Here is a 27773-nt window from a genome sequence, read left to right on the forward strand (position 1 = left end):
AGCCTGACCTGCTGTAGTCAAGTAGTAACACTTCTGCAGGGTTATCATATGTAACTTTCTCCCAGCCACAGTCCCTTCCAGCCTGCACTATAAGGGCAGTGGTCTGAATTTGGAGAAACCATAGCTTGGTGGCTTGTAGGACACCCCAGGTTCAGTTTCAGGAAAGGTTTAGAAAGTACTCCCTTCTGAAATTCATGGAGATTCGCTGCCAGTCAGTTTACAATATTGGGCTCTATGGACCAGTAAGTCTGAGGCAGCTTCAGAATTTTCTAATAGCACAGCATTCAGAAAAGTTCTTTAAATATGATCTGAATTAGAACAGAAGTGCTTTTCCTTGGTGCTACTGTTTTGTGTTTCAAGGAGCATAGAACATATACCTTGGTGCTGTTTTCAGCATTTTAAAATATTGAATTTCTCCACTGATTTTGTTGGGCAGCTTTGTTCCTTGGCTATATTTTAAGTACATCTTCTAGACTGGGCAATAAAAACTGTTCTCTCCCCATCCCTCAAATACTGTCGAAAAACAAACTCTACATATTTTGAAAACTTGGTTTTGAGTTAATAGAAGAAAAGAAACTCATACAACTCTCTTCTCATGCTGGTTAGTGAGAGATAACCCATGCTTACTGATCCAGAGAATTACTGAAGTTGAATTCAATTCTATGTCATATATTTTTATTTGGAGCCCTCCTCAATGGCAAGAGAACATGTTTTTACATAAAATAGCATAGGATTAGTGTGGGTCATTGATTTTCTACTTGTTTGAATGCTTTGGGCTTAATAAACATCTGTGGCAGTGAGCTATGCTGTTTTCTTTCCAGAGCTGTGGCATTGCTGTTGAATTCTGTAGCCATGTGGTAAGAGCATTCACAATCAGTACAAAAGGATCCCGAACAGAACGCGCACAAGATGCACTGTCCCACATGGGAAGCTCTGTAAGTATTTTCACTGAAGACATATTTCAGTCTCTTCCTTGTGGGCATCTAAATGATATAGGGTACAAGAATACAGATTGCATTGTGCCCTAAAACAAAAGGAGACTCCAGGAATAAAGAAGTGGGGATTGGGAGAGTAGAGAAGTGCTTAGGGGGGAAAAACTAACAAAGCAGTTCGTAATGTTCTTGCTGGAGGAGATAAAAAGTAACTGAGGGAACAGGCAGACGCGTTGTTTGTTCATGCCTACTACATGGACAAACATTGACAGCTCTTGCCAAAACACTATGCTCAGCTTTAAAAGGTCTTCATTACAATCCATGTGAGAGTGAGACCAAAAAGAAAATAATTTGAATAACCAAAAATGTGTGGTTTTATAAAAGGACAATAACATTATCTTGAATTAATGTACTCTTAACCAGCTGTATTGCACATAACAAAACCCTTTTAACTCCAACAGGTTTTCAGTGGCATTACACTCACAAAATTTGGAGGAATAGTGGTCCTTGCGTTCTCGAAATCCCAAATTTTCCAGATCTTCTACTTCAGGATGTACTTAGCTATGGTACTACTTGGAGCAACCCATGGATTGATATTTCTACCTGTCCTGCTTAGCTACATAGGTAAGGCTGCCCTTTGCTACAATTGTCCAAACTGACATATAATTTGACTTGAGTAGTTGTTTCAGTATTAAGCCAAACTATAGTTTCAGAAGACTGGCTTCATGCTCTCTTTCAGTTGCAACAAAGGGTTCAAAAGCTTTTCTTTTTCTTTTTAGTTACCCCCATGTTGTTGAGATCCAAAGTGCCAACCTGTGGTTGCCAACAATTACATTGTGTTTTAATGGTTAACATTAAAATTAGAATACTTGCCTCGTTGTTTTTTCTGCCTAGTAGCAAGTGAATTTTCATTATTTTTCCACACATATGTTTCAAATAAATGTATTTCAAGCAAATTGACTTAGGTCGGATACATGTTTGATAACTTAGCAGTATCAACCAAATAAATGTAAAACTTGTTTCCTTTTTCCCACCATAGGACCCTCTGTAAATAAAGCTAAAGTACGTGCAGCACAAGAAAGGAACAAAGGTACAGAAAGAGAAAAACTCCTGTTCTTCTAGCCATTTTAAAGAAAGTAGTCAGTGGACTCTGATTTCTGGGTGAAGCCCTTCATGCCGAATTGTAGCATATTTCTATGACTACTGTCTCAGAATGGGAAAAGTCTACTGGACTGATGTGTACCTAAACACAAGAGGATCAGTAGTTTTGGACTCAGGAAGTTCTACGTCCAACGATATATTTGTCAGTATTACTAAAATTAGAAGTATTAACAGAATCATAAATTATTACTATTTAATAAATTGTAGTTTTCACTCTTGTTAAAAGCTTGCTGTTCCATCCTGCAAACGACTTCCTGAGGAAATGCAAAGTGACATGTATGAGAATAGAGTGCTGCACCACTGATACTATTTTTTTAAAAATGCAATTCAATGCAATTTGTGGCTCTATTTTTAAGAGAAAAGTAAGCCATCAACTCAAAATGTTGTAATATTTTTAATATCTGCCAAAGGATCTGTATATATATATACTTTATTATAAAATAGGATTTTTGTAGGTCAAAAGTATCCGTACATAAATGCAATAAATTAAGTTTATACATTTTGTATTGCAACTGCTTTACTACTTCAGAAAGTGGTAGGCTTCATTAATGATTGGTCTCCAAAAACTTGTTTAAAAAATATGACATGCTCTTCACAGTGTTCACCTACAAGACAAAAACAAAACAGTGCAAGATACACTTTAACACAATGTAGAACTAAGACCTCTCTTTTGAACTGCATTTATTTTTTAAAAAGAGTAGTTGTTTGCTGAGCTACGCATTCATCAAACAGCCACACTGGACTAATAGCCCAGTTAGAGCAGAGTGCAGGAACTGTCCTAAAATAAGGATATTTTTTTTAAAATAATAAAGTAAAATAACAGGATAATGAACTGGAAGTAGCTTGAGGTACTACATACTCATGCAATGTGAGGTTTTTTTAGTCTTATATAGGCAGAGTGGATTTTATGCATAATCAGATATTGAGATGAGGAAGTCAGTGGGGACCTTCGTTTTCTTGATCATTACTTTTAGCTCTGAGAACTTTCTTGGCAAAGCTACATATGTTGACTTCTGTTCAGACTAGCCACTTCCCATGAATTGTGTCCTGCATGAAACACAAGCACTACTGCAATTAAATTAAGGGTGGTATTTTTCACTATTGGTAGTCTATCTAAGAATTCTAAAGTTTCTGAGATACTAGTAAGATACTGGAAATACATGCACAAATGAATGTTTAGCCATCTAAGGAAAAGATAAGGGAAACATATTTATAGGTAGCTATATATTCTCCAAATTGAGGGGCACTTTGATCTTAGGCAACTGCACGTAAAGACTCCTTTCTTAGACCTGTCTGATCCACTACTTAGTGATAAGTATTATCTTGTTATTTTATCATGGTCAAAGAGTGATAGCATCCCCCAGTCTAAATACAAGATGGGTTTTTTAAAGTAAGACACAAGGGCTACAGGGGTGGTAAGTGTAACCTTCTCACACACCCCTTTTTACTCAAGAACACCCCTTTAGGAGTGTGTGTGGGGTAATTTTTGGCACATCTCTTCCTTGGGGGGAGCATTTTAGGCCCAAACAGATTTTTTCCCCACTGGATCATGTGATCTGGAATTTGAAGTTACAGAGTTACCTCCTGTTGGGACAAAGTCTCTCCTAGGCATCAAATGGCTTAAAGAGGAGGAAAAATGTGTGAAACAAGCTGCTTGGTACCCCAGTGGGATACTGGGGACAAATAAATCGGAGCATGTGGCTTTCTAAGGTTCCTAAGGGATGATGGATCCCTCCCAGTCTGTGACAGTTGCCAACTCCTGGACTGCAGTTTACTTAAAGGCAACATTATTCCACCGCATCTAAGTATAGCAGGCCATCTACAACTGAGTTAATAGTAGCCACTATAGTTATGAAAATGTGTAGTTCCATCACAGAACAGTTGTATTTCAGTCAAAATTTATATGGTTTCTTTGATAACAGTAATATTTTTCTTCCAGCTGTTGTTCATAAACAGTCTTTAGTTTTTTAAGTTAATTCTACATGTGAACTGTTCCAGATCTTTTAATTACTGTTGTCAACCCACACAGGTTTTACCACAATCAAAACTGTTCAATATACAGAATGTAGATACAGTGCCTTTATTGAAGAAATGACATTTAAGAACAAAAATACTGAATTATGGATGTGTTTGTTTTCCTTTACTATGTATTTGAGGGATTATCTTTTCTGAACCCTTTCAAAAATGTTAAAGCACTAACCTGCAATGTCAGTGTTCTCTGATCATTGTTAAGTAGGGAGTTAAGCAAGCATGGTTTATAGGAGAACATTTAAAGCAGGTTGTACATGAATACCTCAACGGTTTTGGTTATGCTAATAAACATGTACTGATAATTGTGTTTTTTTTCATCTACAGTTAAATGGCTTACCCTTGTCACTCACTTCACTGTTTATAAAAGCATAGCTATTTTTTAGAGTAATGATTTCACGGTGTCTGTGTTTGTGAGCTGAAAAGTATGCCTGCTTGCCAACAGATCAGGTCAGGAATTCTAGGCTAGAATGTAAATTTTGAACCTTAACTCTAGCCAATCTTACACTATTTCTAAGCCCCATTGTGTTAATAAGCTTTTAGAAAAGGCCAAGCTTGTGTAAACTGCTGCTTACCTGGAGTGAAGCTAGGGTTTCCACGCAATCGCTGATTTCTCTGCTCAAAGAATCTGAATATGGTATAGAAGAGCATCTTATCTTCTGTCTGCTTTGCTGCATCAAGGAACTTACGAGCAGAAATGTTATCATGTCCTCCAATGCCCCTGATGAATCTCAAGGCAGCTAGTACCTGATGCTTGGATAACAAAACTTCCACTATTTCATCATTTGCTGTAGAAAGTCTCTGGAAGCAGAAATTAACACAATGAGTAAGTAACTACAGAGCTAAAAGCCATCAGTTTGAATTCTAGTGCCCAAGAAGAATGATCTTCCATTTGCTGTAAGCTTTAAAGTACTGTCTTTTTACCTTATTTACAGTCTCTGGTTTATTCTCACTTATTTAATTCTACTCATGACTACTTTCCTATATGAATAACCATCATGGAAATAGCATGTTACAAGTTTTCTGTACCTTTAACATATCCAGTGACAGCTGGTGTGCGGGAGGGTAAATACTCTCCAGAGACAATAACAAGCAGGCCTGGAAGAAAAGCAGTATTAACATTTCTGTTATATATAATGATAAACTTTCCAAACAGGAAGAGGTATGGTTGGAGTGGTTTGTGAAAGCCACTATTCCACATCACTTGCACAGCCACCCCCTGAGACAAAACCAAAATAATTTTACATATACTGCTGAGATCCCTGGAATAAGGACAGACTAGAATTAAAATGAAGCAGCAAACACGTGTAGTGAAGAGAGTTTACTTACCAAAGGCTTTGAATCGCTGAGTACGTGATACTGCAAGAACTGATGAAGCATATAGAATAAGTTCTGCTGAACCAGGGTTTTGATAACCAGCTCATATAGATAGTGCTAAGGAGGTAAGAAAACATAGAAACATTCATGCTTATTTACAATTGAAGAGAACAGCTAGACTTATATATAGTTTCAAAATATACATGTCTCTACAGTGAACAGAAATTTGTGTAATTTAAAACTTTTCTAGCTTCAACATTTTCATAGTGCCAAGGGACAACCTAATTCATCCTGAAGCCTCAATTCAGTTTTAGAGATCTTGGAGACTCCTGTGTTGTGCTGGCCCAAAGGAAGTAGGGTGGGGCAAAAAGAACAACAGTGCACAATTTTCTAGAATAGGGGGAAATATTTAAAACATAGGAAACCACCTGGGAATGAACACAGACTGGGCTAGATTCACCTCCAGGCCCAGATGTTCTCTGTCTTTGTATTATCACCTACTAAACCAGAGTAATTTTCTTTTACATTGAAGCTGAATTCCTACAAAATGCAAGTTATCTGTTTTCACATACCAATTCAGTTTCAACGGGTCTGAAACCATCCTAAACCACCATTCTACCTTTAGACCTGATGTAGCTGACTCCTATCTCTACTCTTGGGTAAGCACAGCCTCCCTCATGCAGGAGGGAAACTGAATATTTGGATGAGTGGGAGGGACAGGTTACATTTCCAACAAGCATATCTTTAGAAACACACCTACCTGCCCAGGAAAATGTAAGCTATTTATTTCTTTGAAGTAGTCTAGAATAGTTTGAAACCTAAAAAAATAGCAGGGTTCAGAACTAAGGCCCTGTGCAGACCGACACTTTAGCCCTGCTTGAGGGTGGAATTGGGGGGTAGTGTCTACATGATGTATGTCCCGGCCCCGCACGCTACACATGGTGTGCAGTGTCACAACGCTCCTCCGGTGTTGCGTCCGCATGACAGACCTGGCGTTGCCATGCACCCTTTACTTCCATCCTTTGATGCAACTAGTGAGTAGACTTTTGCCAAGCGCCCCATTTTCACATCAGACACTGTGATGGGGATCTGCTTACTAGCTATATCAGTAGATGGTGGTAAGGGTCATAGGGTCACTTCATCTAACTGGGTTTGCCATGATGTTTCCATGAAACTGTGTGGCAAATGGCAATCAATTTGACCTGCGTAAAGATCTTTTTACTCCAGGATCATGCTGGATCCACATCCAGTCTGCTAGGATCCATCCTGATCCTGACCCTGGGATTTTGGTCTGCATCATCCAAACAGGATAATGCAGACTGGATGTGGATACAGCATGATCCTGGAGTAAAAAGATCTTTATGCAGGTCAAATTGATTGCCATTTGCCACACAGTTTCATGGAAACATCAGCATGATCCTGGAAACATCCAGCATGATCCTGGAGTAAAAAGATCTTTACGCAGATATATACAAGTGAGAAGAGGCCTTTTCTGCAGTGGCCCCATGCCTCTAGAAAGAACTTTCTCTTAGTTCTATAACCATGACAAGCGGAATACAAGCAGAGAGCACTCAGTGGCTGCTCCCAGGCTATTGAAATTGTGTGGGAGATTTGTTTGGTCTCCAGCCAAAATAAATAAATACAAATATTAAAAAATAGCTTTGAACATAGAAAGGATTGGCAGGGAAAGTTGGGATCAATGAATGAATGTGTAGGAAATCAGAAGCAAAGCCTTCTCTAAATAATAAGGTAAACATTTTTACCTGAACAGCTATTTGAACTTGGTTGAGTGAGCGAATATACTCCATTAAGACAGCTATAGTGAACTTGTGAGGTGCTTCCTACAGGAAGAGAGAATTTCCAAAAAGAGATATTTAAAACAGTCAACTGATATAATCTGGAGCATATTTATATAACAGTCCAGCTATATTAAAGTAAATAATTTGCTGCTATTCAAAGATCTTGCTTCAGGGAGTTTTTGATAAATTAGTTTATTTTCCATAAAATTGTCAATTATTCATGCTATCTGTGGTACACTAATACAGACTGAATATCCCTTATCTGAAATGCATGGGTTGGATTTTGTTTGGAAGTAGTTTGGATTATGGATTTTTTTGGATCCTGGAATATTTGCATATATATGAGATATCTCGGAGATGGGACCATGTCTAAACATGAAATTCATTTATGTTTCATATACATCCTGTACAAAGTCAAACCTAATGTGATACAAAATAGCTTTAATTATTTTGTGTATGAAACCCACTGAACCATCAAAAAGCAAAGGTGTCACTGTCTCAGCCACTCATATGGACAATTCTGGATTTTGGAATTTTGGATAAGGGAGATTCAACATGTACTAGTTTTCTCTCTTTTGAATCAATACATGAATTAATACATGAAAGGAAATAAGAATTCTGGTGACTCTAAACTGACCAACCTTTTTTTCTGTAAAGACAGATAAAACGTGAGTGTACATGTCTGACTGGTCAATAACTGCTTGGGTACGGACTGGTCGTTTAGGGGGTGGATTGCTTCTGCTCTGGCCAGTTTCTAATGCCTGTAAATATCCAAATAGCAATTTTATTAAAGCACAGCATATTTGAAAAGGGACATTATGAAAACAGGGCTAAAATATACAAGTTTTACACTCCAATTTGAGATGCAATTATTCACACTGGGTTCTCTGAACTGAATCAAGCATATGTCTAGATTACAGACTTAATTCTGATTAAAAATAACCAATGTTCATGTTGACAAAATAGAACAATTCTCATTTTACTAAGTTCAATCAATATGGAATACAATTAAGTTAATGTTAATTATTGCTCCTTTTTTGTATTTGCAATGATTATATTGCAAAAACTGTTGGGAGGATTGCAACTGAAACTATTATTTTTTTTATCTTGAGTACCTGAGCAATTTTATACTACATGCGAAATACCACAGCTACATTTAATTGTATAACTATACCAAGTGGATCAATGTCAAATCGGTGACAAATATATTCATGCTACTCTGTCAGCATATACAAAACGCATGGCTAAGGAAACAATAGTAATAACTTGCCATATTATAGGTCTGCTCTGCTTCCAGGTATTTTTTATATTCATGATTGAGTTTGTCAAAAACAGTGGCAATCACACTTAGTGATCCTCTATCTGGTTCACTTAACACTGCAATAGAAAAAGCACAAAAACAGCTAAAATTTAAATTCTGCAAATGTTTCTACAGCTTAAGATTACTTGCATTCAGTATGTCATTCCAGTTGTGTGATATTATCTTGGGTCATGTAGACAGTTGTCCATACCCATAACTCATACTTCAGCCATATTTCATACATGGCATGTTAATATTACTTGTATGAAGTATTATAACATCAATTAAACAACACATCCCATAGGTAATAGATAAAATGGGATAGTATGGAGGAGGGCAGCTTTTAGAAGTACACTGCTATTAGGTTTTCCATAAGAGTAGCTTTTACAATCGGGGAATACAAACTTACTTTGAGAACATACAGAGAGAATGACCATCTTGCAGTCTTTTCTCTGCAGAAGAAAATCCATTAGCTTCCCTTTGTCTGGCAAGAGATTTACTATAGGTTCAAGTTTCACCTGCAGATTCCAGAGATAGCCTGCAGTCAACAGAAAGAATTACCTTGGATATAATATATAATTATAGTTATCAAACTACAGCTAGTTTTTTAAAGAGTCAAATTTTCTATATCCTCATTTAGATCACTATTTAAAACCTGTTATTAGAACTCAACAAGCATCCCATAAATCAAAATACTATAAACAAGCACGTATAGAAACTAATGTGGGAGGGGAGGAGAACTATGTCAGTTTCAGGCTTACCTTCACTTGCGCTGATGATAATATCAGGCTGAAAGACAATCCAGGATGAGGAATCTAAATGTTAAAAAAAAACTCTGCAAAAGTCTACAGTCTGGAACCAAAGTGAATGTGCCAGGTGTTTCTTTAAATACAATGTGGAACTATATAGCAGTTGTGAAACTAGTTCACAATCACTCTATGCATTCCTGTTACGTGTATACAAGCTTTATTGCTTAATCACATGATATGTCATTTAGAACATTACCGAGTGAATGGAAATCCTCAGAATTGGAAATGTAATAGCAATGATGTAAAAGCTAGTTATAGGGCTTGCCCTCATGGCCCAAAAGGCCCATGTTCTCTCCCACCCCCCACCGCCTCGTGTTTTTGTTTCGGCAACACAGGCCAAAACCCCCGTGGCAGGGTCAGCCCCAATCCTGCCAGACTGGATGCAGATCCAATGGATCAAGTCCAATCTCGGGGCAAAAGGGCCTTAATAAATTTCTTGGAAACTCTGTGACAAACCCTGGCTGTCGTGAAGGCCCCATGTGTCTCTTACTTCTGTCATTAGTGCTGCACGTGAGTAGATCCTGTTGCTGCATGTGATGCAGAAACGGTGTGCCTGGTGATGTGATTGTAGCCAGGCTCCCTGTTTTCACATCAGACGTGGCAATGGGGGGGGGGGGAGGTCCACTCACATGCAGCACCAACGACGGAGGTAAGGGCTGCATTGATACAGGATCTGTGGCACAGGTACAGGCAGGCGTATTATCACTGACCCATCCCCACATCAGCCCAGGGACTGATCCAGGCTCGGCCCATACTGTACTTTCCTGGCTTGTCTGTTCAGCCCAATAGTCAGGCTTCATAGAATAAGCACCATGAATACCACAAAGACTTTATTTGGACTGAAGAATATTAAAATTAAGAACAGGTAAATGGATGGATAGAAAATGGACAAATGGTTCAACAGGTCTTAGTTCAAACTCCTCTTGGAACAGAACGCATATGCCATAAATAGGAAGGAAGGAATATTGGTACTTAGGTAAGTGAAGAATTTTGTGGATTGGTGATTTGGCTTAGATCTTTCTACTTCTGGCAAACCACCAATCACTGGGCTACTGAAGTCAGGCAAATGGGCAGACAGCTAACATTTTTCTTCCTGAAGGCAGAGTCCTCTTGTCTTCAGAGGCAAAGATAAAACTTTTATGAGAGTAGGACGACCATGGCAACTTTCTGTTTGTGTACCAAGACTGTCTGAGTAAATTGTAGTATGTGTGGAAAGTAGTTTAGTAGTAAGTGTGGGAAGGCTAGGACAATCTAAATTATGTTTAACTTTTGAGTTTCTTATCTGTATGGAAATGGAAGACATGTTTCTTGCAGAGAGGGGTTAGCAATTTATGGCCTTACAGACATTGATGGACTACAATTCCCATCATTCCTCACTATTGGTAATAAGCTGATGCAAGCTATAAGCCATCAACATCTGGAGGAGCATAAGTTCTCCACTCATATCCTACAGTTGTTTACCTTCTCTTTAAAAGATTGGTAATCTCTCTGGAGGAAAGCAGTGAAAACTAAATGGATTTCCTTTGATACGTGGAGAAGAAATGGAGAAACTGGGACAATATAGTTTACTTTTTACACCAGCTAGCACAATACATTTTCTGCATGACCTGAGGTTTTTATATGTCCAAACATTCTTTTAGAACTGCACTTTTTGAGACTGGTTACACATATTTAAAAAGCCCTGACACATGCTGAAAAATGGCATTCCCCCAGATAACCAAAAGTGCTAAAAATTGTGTTCACAGAATGCATCAGAATGCATTATCTTTGAATTCAGAAGGTCTTTTACATCTCTTTCCTTTGGAGATCTAATCAGATATTACAGAGGAACTAAGGCTGTAATCCTATGAATGCTTGCCTTCAGGGAAATCCCACTAAGCTCAAATAAACACAAAATACAGTGGTACCTCGGGTTACGAAATTAATTCGTTCCGCGGCTAATTTTGTAACCCGAAAAACCTTCGTAACCTGAATTGCCATAGGCGCTAATGGAAAAAAATAGCTCTCTGCTGCCCTCCGGTGGCGAAATAGCGCCGAGGTTTTTTCGTAACCCGAAAAAACCTTCGTAAGCCGAAACAATAAATCCCTATGGGATTTTTTCGTATCCCGAAAAATTCGTAAGCTGGGTAATTCGTATCCCGGGGTACCACTGTAATTGTGTTGCATACAAAATTGTACTTGCTGCGTAGCTGTATTGTAGATTTCTAATGCTACATTATCCTATTCTGCTCCTTCTAAATTTAAAATGTCACATTTGAAACAGAAATGAGAGCTCCAGTGGGATTTTTTTCTATAACAAAGCACAAACTGCTTAAGGATACAGAGCTTACATGGAACAGGAAACTGATTGGTTACAGAAGCTGGACCTGCAAGTGGAGAAAGACAGTATATTATTCACAAGCCAAAAGAGACTGATTTAATAATAAAACGTTCAAAGTCACAGACCACTAAAGAAAACCAGAACCAAACCAACCCTAACCAATGAGAAACAGAAAATGAATCCCAGTAGATGAAGGTTTTATTCTTTTTAAATATGTAATACATTTCAGGCATGATGATTCAGTTGCTTTTCAGTTTAGTATATCTGAAATCACATGTAAGAACCAATATAATTCCCACCCTTTTTACCATAGCATGACTCAAATATTAGAAATCAGCCTGCAAGGACAGGTCTGTGGTAGGAGCAAAAAACTACTCCAGGATCAAGAAGAATTTGTCAAGTAGTTTAACTTCCAAATTTCAACTTTGCTTAATAGGTGGGTGGAAATGAGCAGGGGGTTCTTGGCATTCTGTAAATTCTTGGTCAAAGGTTAGGAAAGGGAGAATATTTTCACTCTCAAAGGGTTTACTGGACCTGGAAAATCCAGATTCAAGTGCCCACTGGGTGACTCTAAGCCAGTCACTCTTCACCTGATCTCTTTCACAGGGTTGCTATAAGGATAAAATGAAGAGAATGAAAACCATTTAAGCTTTCTTGAAGTCACTGAAGGAAAGCAGGATATAAATGGAACAAACAAATTTTCAGATGGTTTCAAACTCCCTGATCAATTTGGAACTGTCACCATTATGTCCCAAGTAAACTGGAGCATATTCCAATAGAAGGGAAGTGACACTTGGAATTTGCAATAAAAATATCAAAGCAACCACAAGGAAGTAGGGCACAAGACACAGAAAATATCAGATTTAGTTCAATCTAGGATCATAACCCTTTCTGCCCAAAAAAAGACAGTCATCCTACTGTCTGGTTGACATCAGCATAAAAAGGGAACCACTTGGGTGTTTTTCACTCAACACCGCTGTGCTTTTTTGTTGTTGCAAATAATAGGAAAACTTTTGATACACATTAAAAAACGTTAGTCTTGTTCAGTATGATTAAATCTTTCATTTTTTCCTATTTTATTTTCACCTGATCAAAAAGCTATTATGCCTAGGTTCAAAACCACAGAGTCATGTATGAATTGCATTTTCAAGCTACATAGTAAAAAGTCCTACATACCTGGCACAGCAATCTGATAGGGTTGTATGGATCTTGCTGGAAGAACAAGCTGATGAAGGGTAATTGTGCCATCAAATTCTCCTTTTAGTTTAATATCAAATAGAATAGAAGTCTAAAATTTAAAAAAATCATTTTCTTTATAACATGGATCAAAACGTATTTAGACACGCTGAATTGTACTTTAGTTAATTTCAGTGAGATTACACTAAATTCCATTTAATTCATTTTTTCTACTCTAAAAGTGGATCCAAGATTTTATATATGAAACTGCAAAATGTGTAGCTAGAGATATGAAAGGGGGGGGGGGATCCAATTCCTCCCATATTTCCCTCACAAATCAGAAAAATGGGTTTCTTCCTGGATTTTTAAAATAGGTTTTAATATATCTAAGTGACAGGGTTTTTTATATGCACATGGCACTATACTTCTCCTCTTTCACCAACAGTTTGTTTTGTGAACTGTAAAATACTGTAAATCTTTAGATCACTAAGAACAACAGAATGTTATTAATTAGCAGGGCTATGGCCGAGCAGGGTTTTGAATCCTGGTCTCCAGAGTCATAGTCCAACATTGAAACTCTACAGTACCTTGGCTTTTATTTCACCCATATATATGCTAAACGAACTAACCCAAATCAATAAAGATAAGTGCATTGCTTTATCAACAAAAGTACAAAAGTGCAGTAAAAATGAAGTACCTCAGTATCCTGATGATGAACTACCACCAAGTTATCTACAACATTCAGTGCAAATTTGCCAGTTCTGTACAACTTCAATATGTGAAGTTTCTTACAGGAGCCTTCCCTATGGTGTTATTAATCACAGAAAGAGAGAGGATAGGTTTATCAGCAACACATATCACATTTTTAGTATGCTTGCTGTTAAAGTTAAAAGTTATTTAAAAGAGATAAACTTACCTTGGTAAATGATAAAGGACCACTTCAGCTCCTGTACTGTTTGATGACCTTGAATGATGTCTTAGGTAAAGAACATAAAGCTGTCCATATCTAAGAAGGAAAAAAGATAGATTGTAAATTTATTTACAGATAACATGCTTTGACAACATTAAGAGTGCGCTACTTCCCTTGAGGGCTATTTATTGTAAATGAAAAATGTTCATTCTTTGATTTTCATTTTCATTTTCTTTTAATGTCCCCCTTTTTTAATGTCTCCCTGATCTCCTGTAGATCACACGTTTCATGTAGACACATGTCAAATATGGAACTAAATTAAAAAAAACCTGAAGGATAAACTGTGGAGAAAGGAGGTTTTTTCCCTCAGACGTCAGAGCTTTTAATGAAGCATTTTTAATGTTCAATGACTGCAACATTAGAATGTTAAATTAAAAGCTGCTTAACTCTTGCACTGAAAAGAACAACAACAAGAGAGAGGTACCAATCCATAGAACTTAGGGAATAAAAACCTTCAAAAGAATGCATTAAACGAAGTACTTTAAAGGTCTAGCGTATCTCAAGTTGAAAGAATTCTTCCTTGATAAAAAAGAGTTGCGTAAGATTATAGCATATTCTTTTAGGCTAAAATAGCTTGTAAGCAGTAGTTTAATGCCTTGAAACTGAAAATTTTCCTACAGTTAATGGGGTTGGGGGGTTGGGTAAAGGTGCTGCTGAGGCAGCAATGTCTGTAATCTTTTCAATTTAGGTTGTATCCACACTGCAAAAATAATCCAGTTTGACCCCACTTTAACTGTCATAGCTCAATGCTATAAAATGCTGGGAAGTTTAGTTTTGTGAGATATTTAGCCTTTTGTGTTAGAATGTTCTGGTGCCACAACAAACTACAGTTCCCAGAATTCCACAGCATCCATTCTTTCTGGTTTCTCTTATAAACTATTTTAGCGAAGTCAGTCTCATGTAGCTACTAGTGGGAAACTCTTTCATAAACTGCTTTGATTTCAGTAAACTGCTTCAGTTTTTATCACTGTTTAAGCTTCTCTTCTCCATTATTCACTGGCATATGAGTTTAAAATTGATGATTAAAGAGACAAACATCTGTATTGAATATAATGCTGCTACAACCTTTATCAGACACTACAACATGAACATGTGAAAAAATGGGGACAAAGCAGGGACTGTTTCCTATCTCCTAATCTAGAAATTGACATGGTTGTGTATACTGCATTATGTCCGTAGGGTGGAGTGCTTATGCTTGAAAGTTTGTAGATCAATCTAATACAAACCAACTACTCAATCAGAAAAATAAAAGCAGAACAACCAAGTGCAATTTGTCTCCAGACCAAAGTCATCTGAAGAAAGAAATCTCACTCCAACAATACTTACATAGTAGCCATAGCAATATCCCTTTCAGAGAGGCTTAGCTTGGATGACTTTGGGGCTGCAGGTAATTCAATTTCAAACTTGGATAACTTGGACATGCCTCCACTCTAGAAGAAAACATATTTATCTGCATGTAATCCAAAGTAGTCCTTCTAACATTATGGATGTGGCTACCTGAGCAGTCACCCTACTACAAAATTCACAACTACATACATCACTGACAGCATGAAATCCTGAACATGTAACTTAATATTATGTTCTATCTGATTTCAGTTTTAAGATTAGCTAAATAGTTAACAACATAACTTGGTAAGAGGAATCTTTCCTACTGCAATATGTTCCAGGATTAGCTTTTAATTAAGCTTATATAAAGAGAATGGGAAATCTCTTAAGTACATAACGACCACAAAATCTAACACTTGTTTTGTTTTCTCCCACCCCCAACTGCAACCTACTGTCAAAAAAAAAGTATAGCTGAGTATCAGATTCTGAAAATTAATTTGTTAAACATTCATCTTTAGAACAAAGAAGTGACATCAGGGGGTCATGGCAAAGGTCAAGCATTATTGACTACCATTTCTCACATCAATTTTCAAATAGAGACTTTGCATTTGAAATTTCAACAGCGTCCAAAACCAATCTGCAGACCAAAGCAGGCACAACAGAATCTCGATAACGTAGTCATTCCAAAATTAGAAATAGTTAGCAAAGCATATTAATTTGGAGGCAGGAGACTGAAGATTGGATAACTCCTAATGAAACAGTTCAACATCATGAATATAAGCCAATTTTATTAAACAGAAAAGCCACATCACATTTATTATTTTTCTTTTACTGAAAGCATGTGCAAGGACATGAAAATTCTGTACTTATCTGTGAATTTCAGTTGTGGCTGAGGGAAAGGGGGAAGCTAACCTGATCTGACCCACAAGAAGGTAGGGCTCACTTCAGACTAGCCAACCTCCTCTTGCTCTCAACCAGAGAAATGGAGAACAAACCTCTACATTTTCTAAATAAATATTGAAGCTGCCTGACTGAGCCATCTCATGAAGTTTATAAATATTCAAAGCAAATATGAAATTACCTCCCTGTCTGAGAAAATTGACTCTAAGTCATAATCCTTTTTATTTAGAGGTTTGTTCTACAGTTTTAGAGAAGTAATTAGGGGTAAATTCTGACCTTATGCAGCAGTATATAGGGGCATCTTGTGTGGTGAACACAAACTAAAGCAGAAAAGGGAGACTAGCTGCAGCTCCACTGCAGTCATCTACTGGACATTAACAGGCAATCTTTTTTTCATTCTTTATGGCACAACAACTGATGCTTACTACACACCAAGTCCACCCCATTTGATCCTTCAATTCTCAACTCCAAAGAAAAAAGAGAAACATGGGCAAAAATGGAATTTGGTAGTACATTATTTTCCGCCACCCCATGGCCTGCTTCCAACTACCACAGCAAGCACTCAGTGAAAAACCTAGCATCCAGCTAAATTACTTACAGATCAAGGTATACAAATAGTAGACCTAATTGTCCTATTAAGCATAATCAATCATATCATAAAGATAAGAAAAAAAAGCAAAGAGAAACATTACACACACACACACAAAATGCAGAAATCTTTGAAGCGCCTCTAGACAACTCAGCCAAATTTTTGGGAGGGCAACACTGGTAGCTTTAGAACCACTTTATCTCTTACCTTGAAATAGAATGGCTGCAGAACATTTCCAAGAACTGTAGTTGACAAAAGAATGACAGCACTCTCAGGACAGTACATATACCAGTTTACATTGATATTCTGACTCTTCAAAAGTTTTAAAGTCCGTTTCTCTGGTAGTACCTGCAGAAACATGGTGAAGTTCTTCATTAATTCCAATATGCCAAAATTTTCAAATATACTACGTATTTTATCACTGATAACTTAATAATTCATACAAATGTTTCAATTTATGCCACCCTAGTTGAAGACTAATTAAAATGATCAGTTCTACTTGCCTCTAAGCTATGTACGTATGCCTACGTAAGACAAGGCACAATAAATGAAGAGAAAGAGAGGAAGCCCAAGTGGAATAAGATGAATTCTAGATTTATATATTTATTTAATTTATACTCTCATCTACTTTCCTCCCTCTATAGGTCTTAAGGCAGTTTACAATAATTTAAAAAAGAAATTGGCTAAAATGTTATATTACACAAGTTAAAAAACACACTATTTTACACTACATAAACTATGGCTTAGTCAGTCTTCCACCAGTATCCATTAGAATTCTTGCCCTGTAAATCAAAACACAGCGTAAAGTGAAATGCAAGACAAGTAAACTTAGAACAAGAACATTTAAATATGTTAAATTAAAATAATGCAAGTATGGAATTCGAGCAGACGTCAAGTAGATGGTGCTATAATTTATGGATATCAAAAATACATTTTGTTTAAGCAAATAATAGCTTTATATTCTTGCGTCTTGTTATGTCCTCATTAAACCATTCTTGAGGTGAAAAACCTGTTTCTTGACATCTAAGTATTTTAATACAGGACTATTTAACTATAGCAATAAAAAGTTAATCACAGTTAAATTTTGACTAAGATTTTATATGACAACACAAACATATAGTATCCAGTTCAGGGATGGGTCTTGAGCTGGATTTGGTCCCCCAGAGTTTCCTATGATATCTATAAACTACTCCTACCATTTGCTCTGATGACTGATTTGTGGTGACATGCTTTTTTAAACCCAGTAAGCTGTTGCATGCAGCTCAGATGTGCTCTGCAGCTCAGGAAGTTCTTGCCTTGCAACCCAGGAAGCTTTATGCTTCAGTAAATATGCATAGAAATAGCTATGCTTTGTATGCATGATGGGATAAATGTCCAATTTGGTAAGCATTATATCTGAAACAATGTGCCAAGATCCTTCCCAATCTGGGTTTCACCTTCTGACTGAAAAGGTTTCCCCATTCATGATCTGATTTTTAAAGAGGATTCAATATCACAGTACAATTTAGTAACTTTTTAAGAAAAGCATATCAAATTATTTTTCCTACCTGGTAAAATTCAATTCCTTGATCAGTTATGAAGACAATTTCTGCAGAGCCTGTCCAGCAGAATCCTAAAATGTTGGCATTCTTGGTCTTTAACAAAGAACATTAAGTTGAAACAGGCAAAAATACATATACAGTTTAATGTAAGGCAGTTTATCATCTCAGTACAAGCAATCAGTCAGTGATAAAACAGTGGCCCTGATTCCACAGTCTTCAGTGGGAGTCTTTTATTATATACACATATATCACTATGCTGTCTAGTGATCGGAAGGGAGCTGGATGCATCAATGTATAAAAACATTGAACAAACAAGATTTTCTCCTCCTCACTTTCAATTCATGCTTGTAAAGTTAAAACAATCAGTTCATACCCTGGTAACTGTCAAATGTCTGAATGAGATAGCTGTTATCAAAGAAGGATACAATATAATGATAATTGCTTCAATAAAATTAAACTTAATTTATTCAAATGTACCTTGCATTCCTGAGTATATTCTAGTTGTGGGCTGTCTGGAATGAAGTTTAGAAAGTCCTGAAATGACAGCAAAAATAGCAGCAAATAAGAACCATTTGAAGGCTAATCCTATGCAGGACTGGGCACATCTAAGCCCACTGATTTTAATAAGCTGAAACACATCTTATTTTGCAAACGACTGCTAATCTACTTGGAAAAGAGATTCCAGTATATGAAGTAAGACATTTGTAAGTTCCTGTCTGCTTTAACAATCCAATTTCCACCTGTCCGTCCCTAACTTTTACAAACCCTGGAATAAAATGCTGAGCGAAAAATTACGAACAGGGCAAAGTAAGAAATTATTCAAATGAAACACTGTACCTTTACAAAAGGATCTATTTTAAATCCCTAAAATACATCTGTAGTCTTCCTCTGGCTCTCAAAGCAGTTTGGAAGTCAATTTCAGCAAAAAACAAATAAAAGAAAGTTTATTCTACCTTTTCTTAACTACTACTAACCCACAGAAAAACTAGAGTAACTTTATCAGCTACTATATACAAATGCTTGGGTTTGCTTTTATTATAACTGAACAATTGTTTGCAAATTCTTTTCTTTTGAATGGTTTATCTGTTCCCCCCCCCCAAAGAGAAAGTTCTTACCACATTCTTTGATGTTCTCTGGACAGCCAATATCTTGTTCCCCAAAGAAAACTTGATGCATTTCACTTCCCCTTTGTCTTCCATTCTAATAAGAGAAACTTACTATAGGAATCTGATCCAGTGGTTTCTGACATATATTTACTCTGATGTGAATTCATTTATTTCAACACAGCTTACTCATAAGTAGATAGAACACTGAACCCATAATCAGTTATTCTAGAAGGCTGAAATATCAAACACTTCACAAAATACTAGCAATATATCTACAATTAGTACAGAGTGGGGAAATATTTTGGGGGAGACTAGACACTGCGGTGCAGCACTAAAATCCAACTCTTGTGTTCTGGGACTAGTTCTCTGTGAAAATGCAGTTGAAGAACCTCAATACAAACACAGGTCCAGAACACACTGCACTAATATCCAGTTTCAGACTGCTTTAACTGTTCTGACAATGCAAGGAAATTCTGGAAACTGTAGTTCTGTGAAACATTTAGCTTTCTCTGTCAGAGAGCTCTGGTACCACAATAAACTACAATTCCCAGGATTCCCTAGTACTGAACCAGGACAGTTAAAGCAGCTTCAAACTGGATTATTTCTGTAGTGTGTTTTGGACCATAATAAGATTGTTTGGTGTCATAAGATTCTGAAAAAGCTGCTTCCCAATGAACAGTGGGAAATAGCTTGTAACTAATCTCTTATATGTAAAATTGATTTTTGGAAGTTCTGGAAAAGAAATATTTCTTCTGTATCCCACCTTAAGGACTGAACACATTTCATGTTACAGTATTTTGAAAAATTACTTCAAGATTGGACGATGTCTCAGTTTATAATGTATTCCATTTAGAAATGAGAGCCTAAAAATATGTTTTACAATTTAAATCCTCTCTTATAGTGGCACAAGTAAACTCCCTCCATTACATTTGGGGTGTTTTAACACATATAAGACCACAATGCTCTATGATCCAGTATAACAGAGTAGTTCGACATGCCAGTACTATGCTACAGCTGGCCATTCACTGACCTCAAATCTAGTTAAGTTGCTTCACACACACACCCTCCATGAACACTGCATGCCTGGTGAGAGCAGATGGGGATCAGAGAGGCATCTGGCTATGTCTCTGTAGCCAGACATGAAATGACTGCATTCTTCACCAAGGTCCCCCCTCCCCCAGTGTCCTCTGGAGGTTTTAAAACATGATCTCACCATTTCATATCTGGCTATAGGGACATACTCAGATGCTTCTTTTATTCCTCATTGCTTTCACCAGGCATAGAATGGCTGGACGGGGACTGCGGTGACGCTATGGTAAGTCGAGGGGACTGTTCAGTGAGGAGAGAGGAAGGGAATGCTACATTCCACAGTGATTAAAAAGAGACACATACACATTTAAAGTTGACTAATGTGTGTGTATGCCACTATTAGGATGCTAGCACTTAGAAAAGTCTTATGGATTAATATAATATTTCTATACAGAAGACCCTAGAGTCTATAGAGGAACAAAGCTGCATTGACTCAGCTCCTGCCTGACATTTGAACATTGGATGTATTTGTGTAAGCACACTATGTTTAAACCTAACATGCCTAGACTTTCACCACCAAATCCAGTCTTTGCACAATGATTGGGTATGTAAGTAGCACATAAACTTTTCAGCTGCAGTATTATTGCAATACAGGTTATAGTGAGCCAAACAAGTTACAATGAATACTGACTGCATAGTGATCAACTGTCAGTACACTTCTAGAAGTATTTGAAGATGTAGGGCCCAAACAGGCAGGCCAAAATAAAGCTGCTTCGGGTCACTTTGGATGTATGCTGTTTAAATGCTGTATGAGTCCTAAGAGGCTGGAAGCCATGCCAAAGCCACGTTCCAGTCCTAAGGACTAGAGTGCAGCTTTGGTGCAGCTTCTGGCCTCTTAAGATGCATGTGTCATTTAAACAGCATACCTCCAAAATGACCCAAAGCAGCTTTATTTTGGCCTATTTGTTCAGGCCCATACTCAAGATAAAACAGTGGGTTTTTGTATTCTAGAAAGGGAAAGATGATGAAATATCACGCATTCTCTTTTTCTGCTTGAAAAGTATCCAGTGAAAAGTAAAAAAACGGTCTTTTGAACAATTTCACACACCTGTATTTACCTAAACTTCAGTAAGAACAAGCTATTAAGTGAGAAAGTAGCAAATTTGTGTTCACCAGCATAATTTTATCTAGACAAAAGCAAGTCCTGCTGAATTCAGTGATAAGGGGGTAAACTGTGGCTTCACAGTATTCTTACGTTACCTGAATGAGATGGGATTGCGATCTTCCAGGCCTTTAACAACTACCCCAGTAGCTCCGCCAGATCGAACAGCAAAAACCTAGATAGTTAAAAAGGTCTAGATTCAGTTTGAGTGTCCTACTTAAAATGTCATCAGCATCCAAGTCAACAGGATTTGTTTTCATTAAGACTTCCTGCTGTATTTAGCAGCGTAGCTTAACGTGATGAATTACTAATTAAAGAACAACTACTTTATTCCTTAAATGCAATCAACTCTCATTCTTCCTCAACTAATCTCTCAATCCCTCTTCATCTCGAACAATGGGGCCTATTGCCACCATCTCCTCCTCTACTGAATGTGGTGCTGGTAGAAATATGTTGCTGGTAAATCTTAAATACTTACTACTCAGTGTTTCCCAAACTCTGATCTTATAAATTTGGGGAGCTTCAACTTCCAGAGGCCCCAGATAGCCTAGCCAACAGTCAGGAATGGGAACTGAAGTCCAAAACATCTGAAGGACCAAAGTTTGGGAAACACTGGACTACTGTAATATTTTTATTTAGTACTGTCCACGAAGACTGTTAAAACTCACAACCCAACTAATGGTGATAATAGGCAAACAAAAGCACTTACAACTGCACTGGCTTTTAGTGAGATTCTCAGCCAGATTCAAGATTCTGGCTTGCATTTTAAAGCTGTTTCAAAAATGGAACCCATGCATCTCAGAAATCTCCACTCCTCAAATAAGCCCATCGACCTGCCAAGATCAGGGACTCTGCTCAAGATTCCTATATAGGTAAAGCTGTATGGATTATGGAGTACGTAATGACATTTCAGCAGTTGTTCTAGTTCTGTGGAAAAGCTTCATTCAGCAATCTCATCATACCTCCTTTTGCCTCCAGTTCAGAGAATTATTCAAGTGCTTTAACTGGGATGTGGAAGGAGTCAAGGGGTCTGGTTAAACATAGAATGATTTCTCCAGTGCTATTTTCTTTACATTTGCTATGAAGCACATTTGTAGAGGCAGAGAATAAATTGTTTAAATAAACAATGGTCCCATGCAGTGGCTACATTAGGGGTGTGTGTGTTTGGGGAGGGGGTTCAGCTTGCACAAACCTCAGAAGAGGAGTGACAAGGAATGAGTTGGACCCTTCTTCCCCTGCAGGGTGACGAGTGCACCGCTCCTACTTTCACCGCACCTTGGCTTCCTTTTGAAGAGGCCAACATTGTGATGAAGGAATAGGCTGAGTGTGATCTTTTGGTTGACATCCCCACCACATGACAACCCCTCTCCAGCAGACCCCAATAGTGTCCCTCCTGCAGCAAGTGACACCAGGGGTGGGGAAAGTGTGAATTTGGTGGAAAGCATGAATCTGAGCCATGCAAAGATACAACCATAACAACTGAGAACAGTCTGGAAAAGTGGTATTGAGAAATTTGCTTCCCCGCCTTCACGTATTTTCAAGTTTCCTCTAAAATTACAGGCATGCACATGATTAAATCAAGCTTTGACTACTTGCAGAAAAACCTGTACTTTTAATTAAATATATATATATCTTGTGAATTGACATTACTAGCACAGGGAAACCATAATGCATTAGCTTTTAAAACCAGAGTTCGGGAACCATTTTTCTGTGGAAATCTGTCAGGGCTGCATGTCAGCAGCAGCCAGAGATAAAGTCAAAGATGGGGAGGGCCAGAGACAAATAAAGAAACAACTCCTTTTCTCTCCCTCTTCCCCCTTCTTTTTCATTTTCTTTCTGTTCATCCAGAGTGTTCTTGCCAGAGGTCTAAACTGACCATCTGCAGATGGTGTACAAAATTAGGCTGGGGTGCTAGGCTGCAGGTCCCTTTCCCATTTTAAACAGTCAAAAAGGGGAGATCAAATATGTAGGGGTTAAATACAAGCTTTGATACCAGAGTTCAGTAACCAGCTTCTCAGTTGTCTTTTACGTGATGCCATTTCAAGCAATCACATGAGGAATCTATAATGAAAAGGGATCACAGGAAACTACTCACTAATTAAACTAGGAAAGCAGGCATGTGATAGCCACTAGAAAGAAAATGAAGCAAGCAGTCAGCTATGTTAGTTTTCATGTAGGAAATGGGGAGGGGATCCAAATTACATCAGTTTTGGTTCTTAAATTAACAATAGAAAATCTTATATTCCTATTCCTAATAGAAAAAAATCCTATGCTTAATAGAAAATTAAGACTAGAAAACATATAATATGAATTAAAGCATAAACAAACAACAACCTAGGATTGCTGTTTTGCTACTGAGGTTAAAATCCTAAATAAAGGCTACAACCATCCATTTTGGGCATCACCTCTCTGCTTACCAGTTTTCTCAGAGGTATAGGTATGTTCCTAAACTTAAGCCAGCAATGCCTAAGCAAACACTTCAGTGCAATAAGCCAGAACATACATAAAGGGATGACTTCAAACAAAAAAAAAAAAAACAGAGCAAATTCTTTCCTGTAATATTTGCATAAAATCAAAAACATCCGCAAGAGCATCATCTCACTCTTGCACAGATATAACATGGTATATCTGGACCTTGTTATCTCCTACAAGTCTCTTCAGGCTGAATCTGCGCTGCAGAAAGAATGGAGTTTGTGCTGTTGCAACCACAGAGTACTTCTAAGAGAGTTGGAAGTACAGTGGTTTCCCATACATGGATTTGAGGTCACATAGATGGGAAGCCCCACTTAGATGAATGGTAAGTGTGCCGCACTGCATGCAGAAGCGTGCCCCATTCATCTAAATGGGGCATGAGCATGCGTGGAATTTGCTTTACGTGGGGGGGGGGGGTCTGGAATGGATCCCCTGCATAAAGCAAGGGTCCACTGTATGTACTAAGCAGTAATGATGATGATCATCATAATAATAATAGGCATTGTTGCTATCTTGTACAGCCCACACCTACAGGCCTCTTAGACCTTTACTGGTATATGTAACAGGTATTTCCTGCATGGAAATATTTTGATGGAGAAAGTAGCACCTGCCAATCTCAAGCAAAAGTAATTCTGTATGAAACTGCTGGATCAGGAAGTTACTGACTCCCTGCATTCTTTTTAAAGGAAGCATTCTTCCAAAAGAGTTATTTATCCTCATTTCTCCATCTGTGGGATAAGTGCAAGCAGTGTCCACTGAGCATACTAAAAACAAAGACGGTGTCTTCTCGTGCCTCCTTTAAGTTATACCACTGGCTTCCATTAAGTGGGATGTCCACACTCTTGCTTAAAGGTGAATCACAGCAGTGATGGAAAATAAGTCTTAAAGAAGGACACAGGATCACTAGATGTAAAAGAGCACAGGCTACCTGTTCCTTTAATGGTCGCAAGCACCAGCTTGGACTCCCGGGAATTTGGAATAACCACAAATAATAATTTTTTTAAAATCACTCTTCTTTTTACTTGAGAGAAAACTTCTCTAGAAATCACCAGCTCCTCCAGTGCAACTCTATGGTCAACATCTGCCAGACGTTGATCACAGAATCATGCTGGAGGACCTACAAATTCCTCTAGGAACCTCTAGGACAGTTCTCCAGCACAACTCTATCAATTTCTGCCAGAGCTGCGCTGGAGGACATAGAAATTCCTAGAGAGAGCATATTAATCAAACCCGCAAATAGTCAAAGCCACAAAAGTCACAGCCGCAAATGTGGAGGGGCAACTGTATAATCATGTATAAGTCTAAAACTTTTAGTCAAAAAACTGGGACCAAAAAATCTGGGTCAACTTATCCATGGGTCAATGTTAGTACCTTAACTCTTAAGGAACCATCTCCTTCTCTGAATAGAGCAGCAAAAGGCAAGAGCTTATTTCACCCATGGAGAAACACTGACCACCCCCTGCGACGGAGGCTGAGTTTGGGAATTTGGAAAAACTGACAGGCTAAAACACCATCAGAGATGTGTCCACTATGCTGTTGTTGCTGAGCTTTCAACTTGGGGTTTTCTTGGCAACATTTGCTCAGAGGGGCTGCCTTCTTCTGAGGCTGAGAGAGTGTGACTTGCCCAAGGTTACCCAGTGGGTTTCAGGGGCTGAACAGGGATTCGAATCCTGGTCTCCGTCCTGTGTCACAGTCCAGTGCTCAAACCACTATACCACACTGGGCCTCCACTATCTTACCACACTGTACTCCTTCATAATAGGAATTATTTGCTTTTAGAAGCCATGCAAATTATATTTTTTATTGCATGAAAAGAGAGACCAACCTGGAAATCACCTATCATTCTGACGTTGCAAAGGAACGATCCTTTTCCATAAAAGATACTCATTAAAAGTGGCCATGGATCAGTCAAGTTTAAGAATTGTTGCATTTGTGTACATTCAACTAAAATAGGAGGCAAGTTAATTCAAGATTTCTCCAGAGCAAACAGAGGGACTCAGGGACAACTTAGCCATTTGTATCAATTATAAATATCCCAATTTGGTTGGGACTATATCCTTCGACTTCTCTAAGTTTTATTTCTTCTTCAACATACATTTAACTATATATAACTCTTTTGACAACATATAACTTCTTTAACTTAACTTATATTTTACATTTCTGTTGGGTCCTTAGTTCAATTGCGTACTAAGTGTTAATTTATATGAGGAATTCTGCCTCTGTTAGAAACTCACAGATCTGGGTATGCATATATGTAGTAATATATGTATGGATATATGTATTTTTCTGATTAGGATTTTTGAAAAATTAATAAAAACATTAAAACCATTATATAGAATTTATTTATTATTTTAATAAATATCTATATTTATAATCAGTATTTATACAGAAATTATTTATTTGTATTTTAATAAATATGTATTTATATTATATTTATATCAGTATTTATTTATATTTTTATATATATATCCCAAAAGTTTCTATGCAGTGGGCTTCTATGGCTAAAGAGGGGATTTGAACCCTAGGCTGGGTCCACACTGCAGAAATAACCCAGTTTGACACCACTTTAAATTGCAAATGGCTCAATGCTATGGAATTCTGGGAACTGTACTTTGTTGTGGCACCAGAGCTAAACGTCTCCACAAAACTACAGTTCCCAAAAATCCCTCACCGTGGAACCATGGCAGTTAAAACGGGGTCAAACTGGGCTGTTCATGGAGTGTGGATGCACCCTTGCCCACAATGGAAGGGGTAGGACAAGAGCGCTAGGCCTCCCTTGACGACGGGGAGGAGGGGCTGTTGCTAAGGAGGCGAGAGAGGCGAGGCCCCGCCCCCTACCTGGCGCGCGGAAGCCCCTCACCTGCTTATTGGCCTCGTCGAAGAAGACGCAGTTGACGGGGCTCGCCTTCTCGAACTGCACGGGCCGCGCGCACAGCGCTAAGTAGAACTCCGGGGTGCTGCTGGTCGCCATAGCAACAGGCGCGAGAGTCCCTCCACTCACCCCTCCCGCACCTGTCCCGCTCGCCAGCTCCTTTCGATGCACCCCACCCTTGCGCTCAGAAGCCGGTTTGAACGTTCGCCTCCCTCAACTGCAGCACACAACCGCTTCCTGGTTAGGCTCCCCTTGCGCATGCGCACAGAGCTACCGGTCCTTAAAGGCACAGGACGCCTTTTAAAAAATGTTATTATGACTGGCTTTGAGTCAGCTCCACTCATCCAATGCCTTCTTAACCCTTGTCCTCCATTGGCTCCTATAGATTCAGGCCCACAGAATGTAGGACAGTCGATTAAAAAGAATGGAAGGCATGGCCCAGTCAAGGCTGATATACATCTAAATATAAACTCTATTTAAATGTGGAATAACCATGATATAAATATAAATGAATAAATATTTATTTATTAAAAATATAAATACATTCTATTTAAATGTAAATACTGATATAATTTATTAAGAAATAAATAAATCCTACATAAATATAAACACTGATATAAATGTAATATAAATATAAATACTGGCATAAATATAATATAAACAAACAATTGTTTATTAAAATATGAATAAATAAATTCTAATATAAAGAGAAATACTGATATAAATATAAATATAGAAATAGAAATAAATTCTATATAAATATAAATTCTGATAGAAATCTTTATTAAAAATAAATTCTATATAAAATATACTGACAAATATAAATAAATATTTATTAATATACAAATAAATAAATTACCTGTATATATAAACATAAATACTGATATAAATATAATTATTAAAATATAAATTCTATATAAATATAAATACTGATACAAATGTAAATATAAATGCATATTTATTA

The 27773-nt window shown here is 37.7% G+C and overlaps 2 protein-coding genes across 3 annotated transcripts in view; one reads left to right on the forward strand and one right to left on the reverse strand.

Annotated features, from left to right (window-relative positions):
• The window catches only part of LOC121917427 (NPC intracellular cholesterol transporter 1-like), a 46056-nt gene extending 41630 nt beyond the window's left edge, over positions 1-4426 (forward strand). The window contains exons 15-17 of the mRNA XM_042443381.1: positions 802-935; positions 1394-1556; positions 1972-4426. Coding sequence (XP_042299315.1) covers positions 802-935; positions 1394-1556; positions 1972-2054 — 380 coding nt within the window. The 3' untranslated portion in view covers positions 2055-4426. The remainder of the gene's footprint in view (positions 1-801; positions 936-1393; positions 1557-1971) is intronic.
• Positions 2565-27010, reverse strand: LOC121917422 (regulator of MON1-CCZ1 complex). Of its 2 annotated transcripts, XM_042443372.1 has the most exons (20): positions 26798-27010; positions 21564-21640; positions 19284-19368; positions 18646-18702; positions 18175-18261; positions 16835-16975; positions 15139-15242; positions 13759-13848; positions 13540-13645; positions 12843-12954; positions 11668-11712; positions 9299-9352; positions 8947-9075; positions 8508-8614; positions 7879-7998; positions 7202-7279; positions 5451-5555; positions 5151-5219; positions 4697-4922; positions 2565-2698 (listed from the first exon to the last, which is right to left on the reverse strand). In XM_042443372.1, exons 1-20 carry the CDS (start codon positions 26906-26908, stop codon positions 2619-2621), a joined length of 1983 nt encoding a protein of 660 aa, XP_042299306.1. In that variant the 5' UTR covers positions 26909-27010; the 3' UTR covers positions 2565-2618. The 2 variants fall into 2 exon arrangements, with proteins under 2 accessions (XP_042299306.1, XP_042299307.1); XM_042443373.1 differs by lacking the exon at positions 9299-9352 and having other exon boundaries at positions 11677-11712.
• Between the last annotated feature and the right edge of the window lie 763 nt (positions 27011-27773).

The sequence above is a fragment of the Sceloporus undulatus genome, unplaced genomic scaffold (assembly GCF_019175285.1).
Source record: "Sceloporus undulatus isolate JIND9_A2432 ecotype Alabama unplaced genomic scaffold, SceUnd_v1.1 scaffold_17, whole genome shotgun sequence".
Taxonomy (NCBI): domain Eukaryota; kingdom Metazoa; phylum Chordata; class Lepidosauria; order Squamata; family Phrynosomatidae; genus Sceloporus; species Sceloporus undulatus.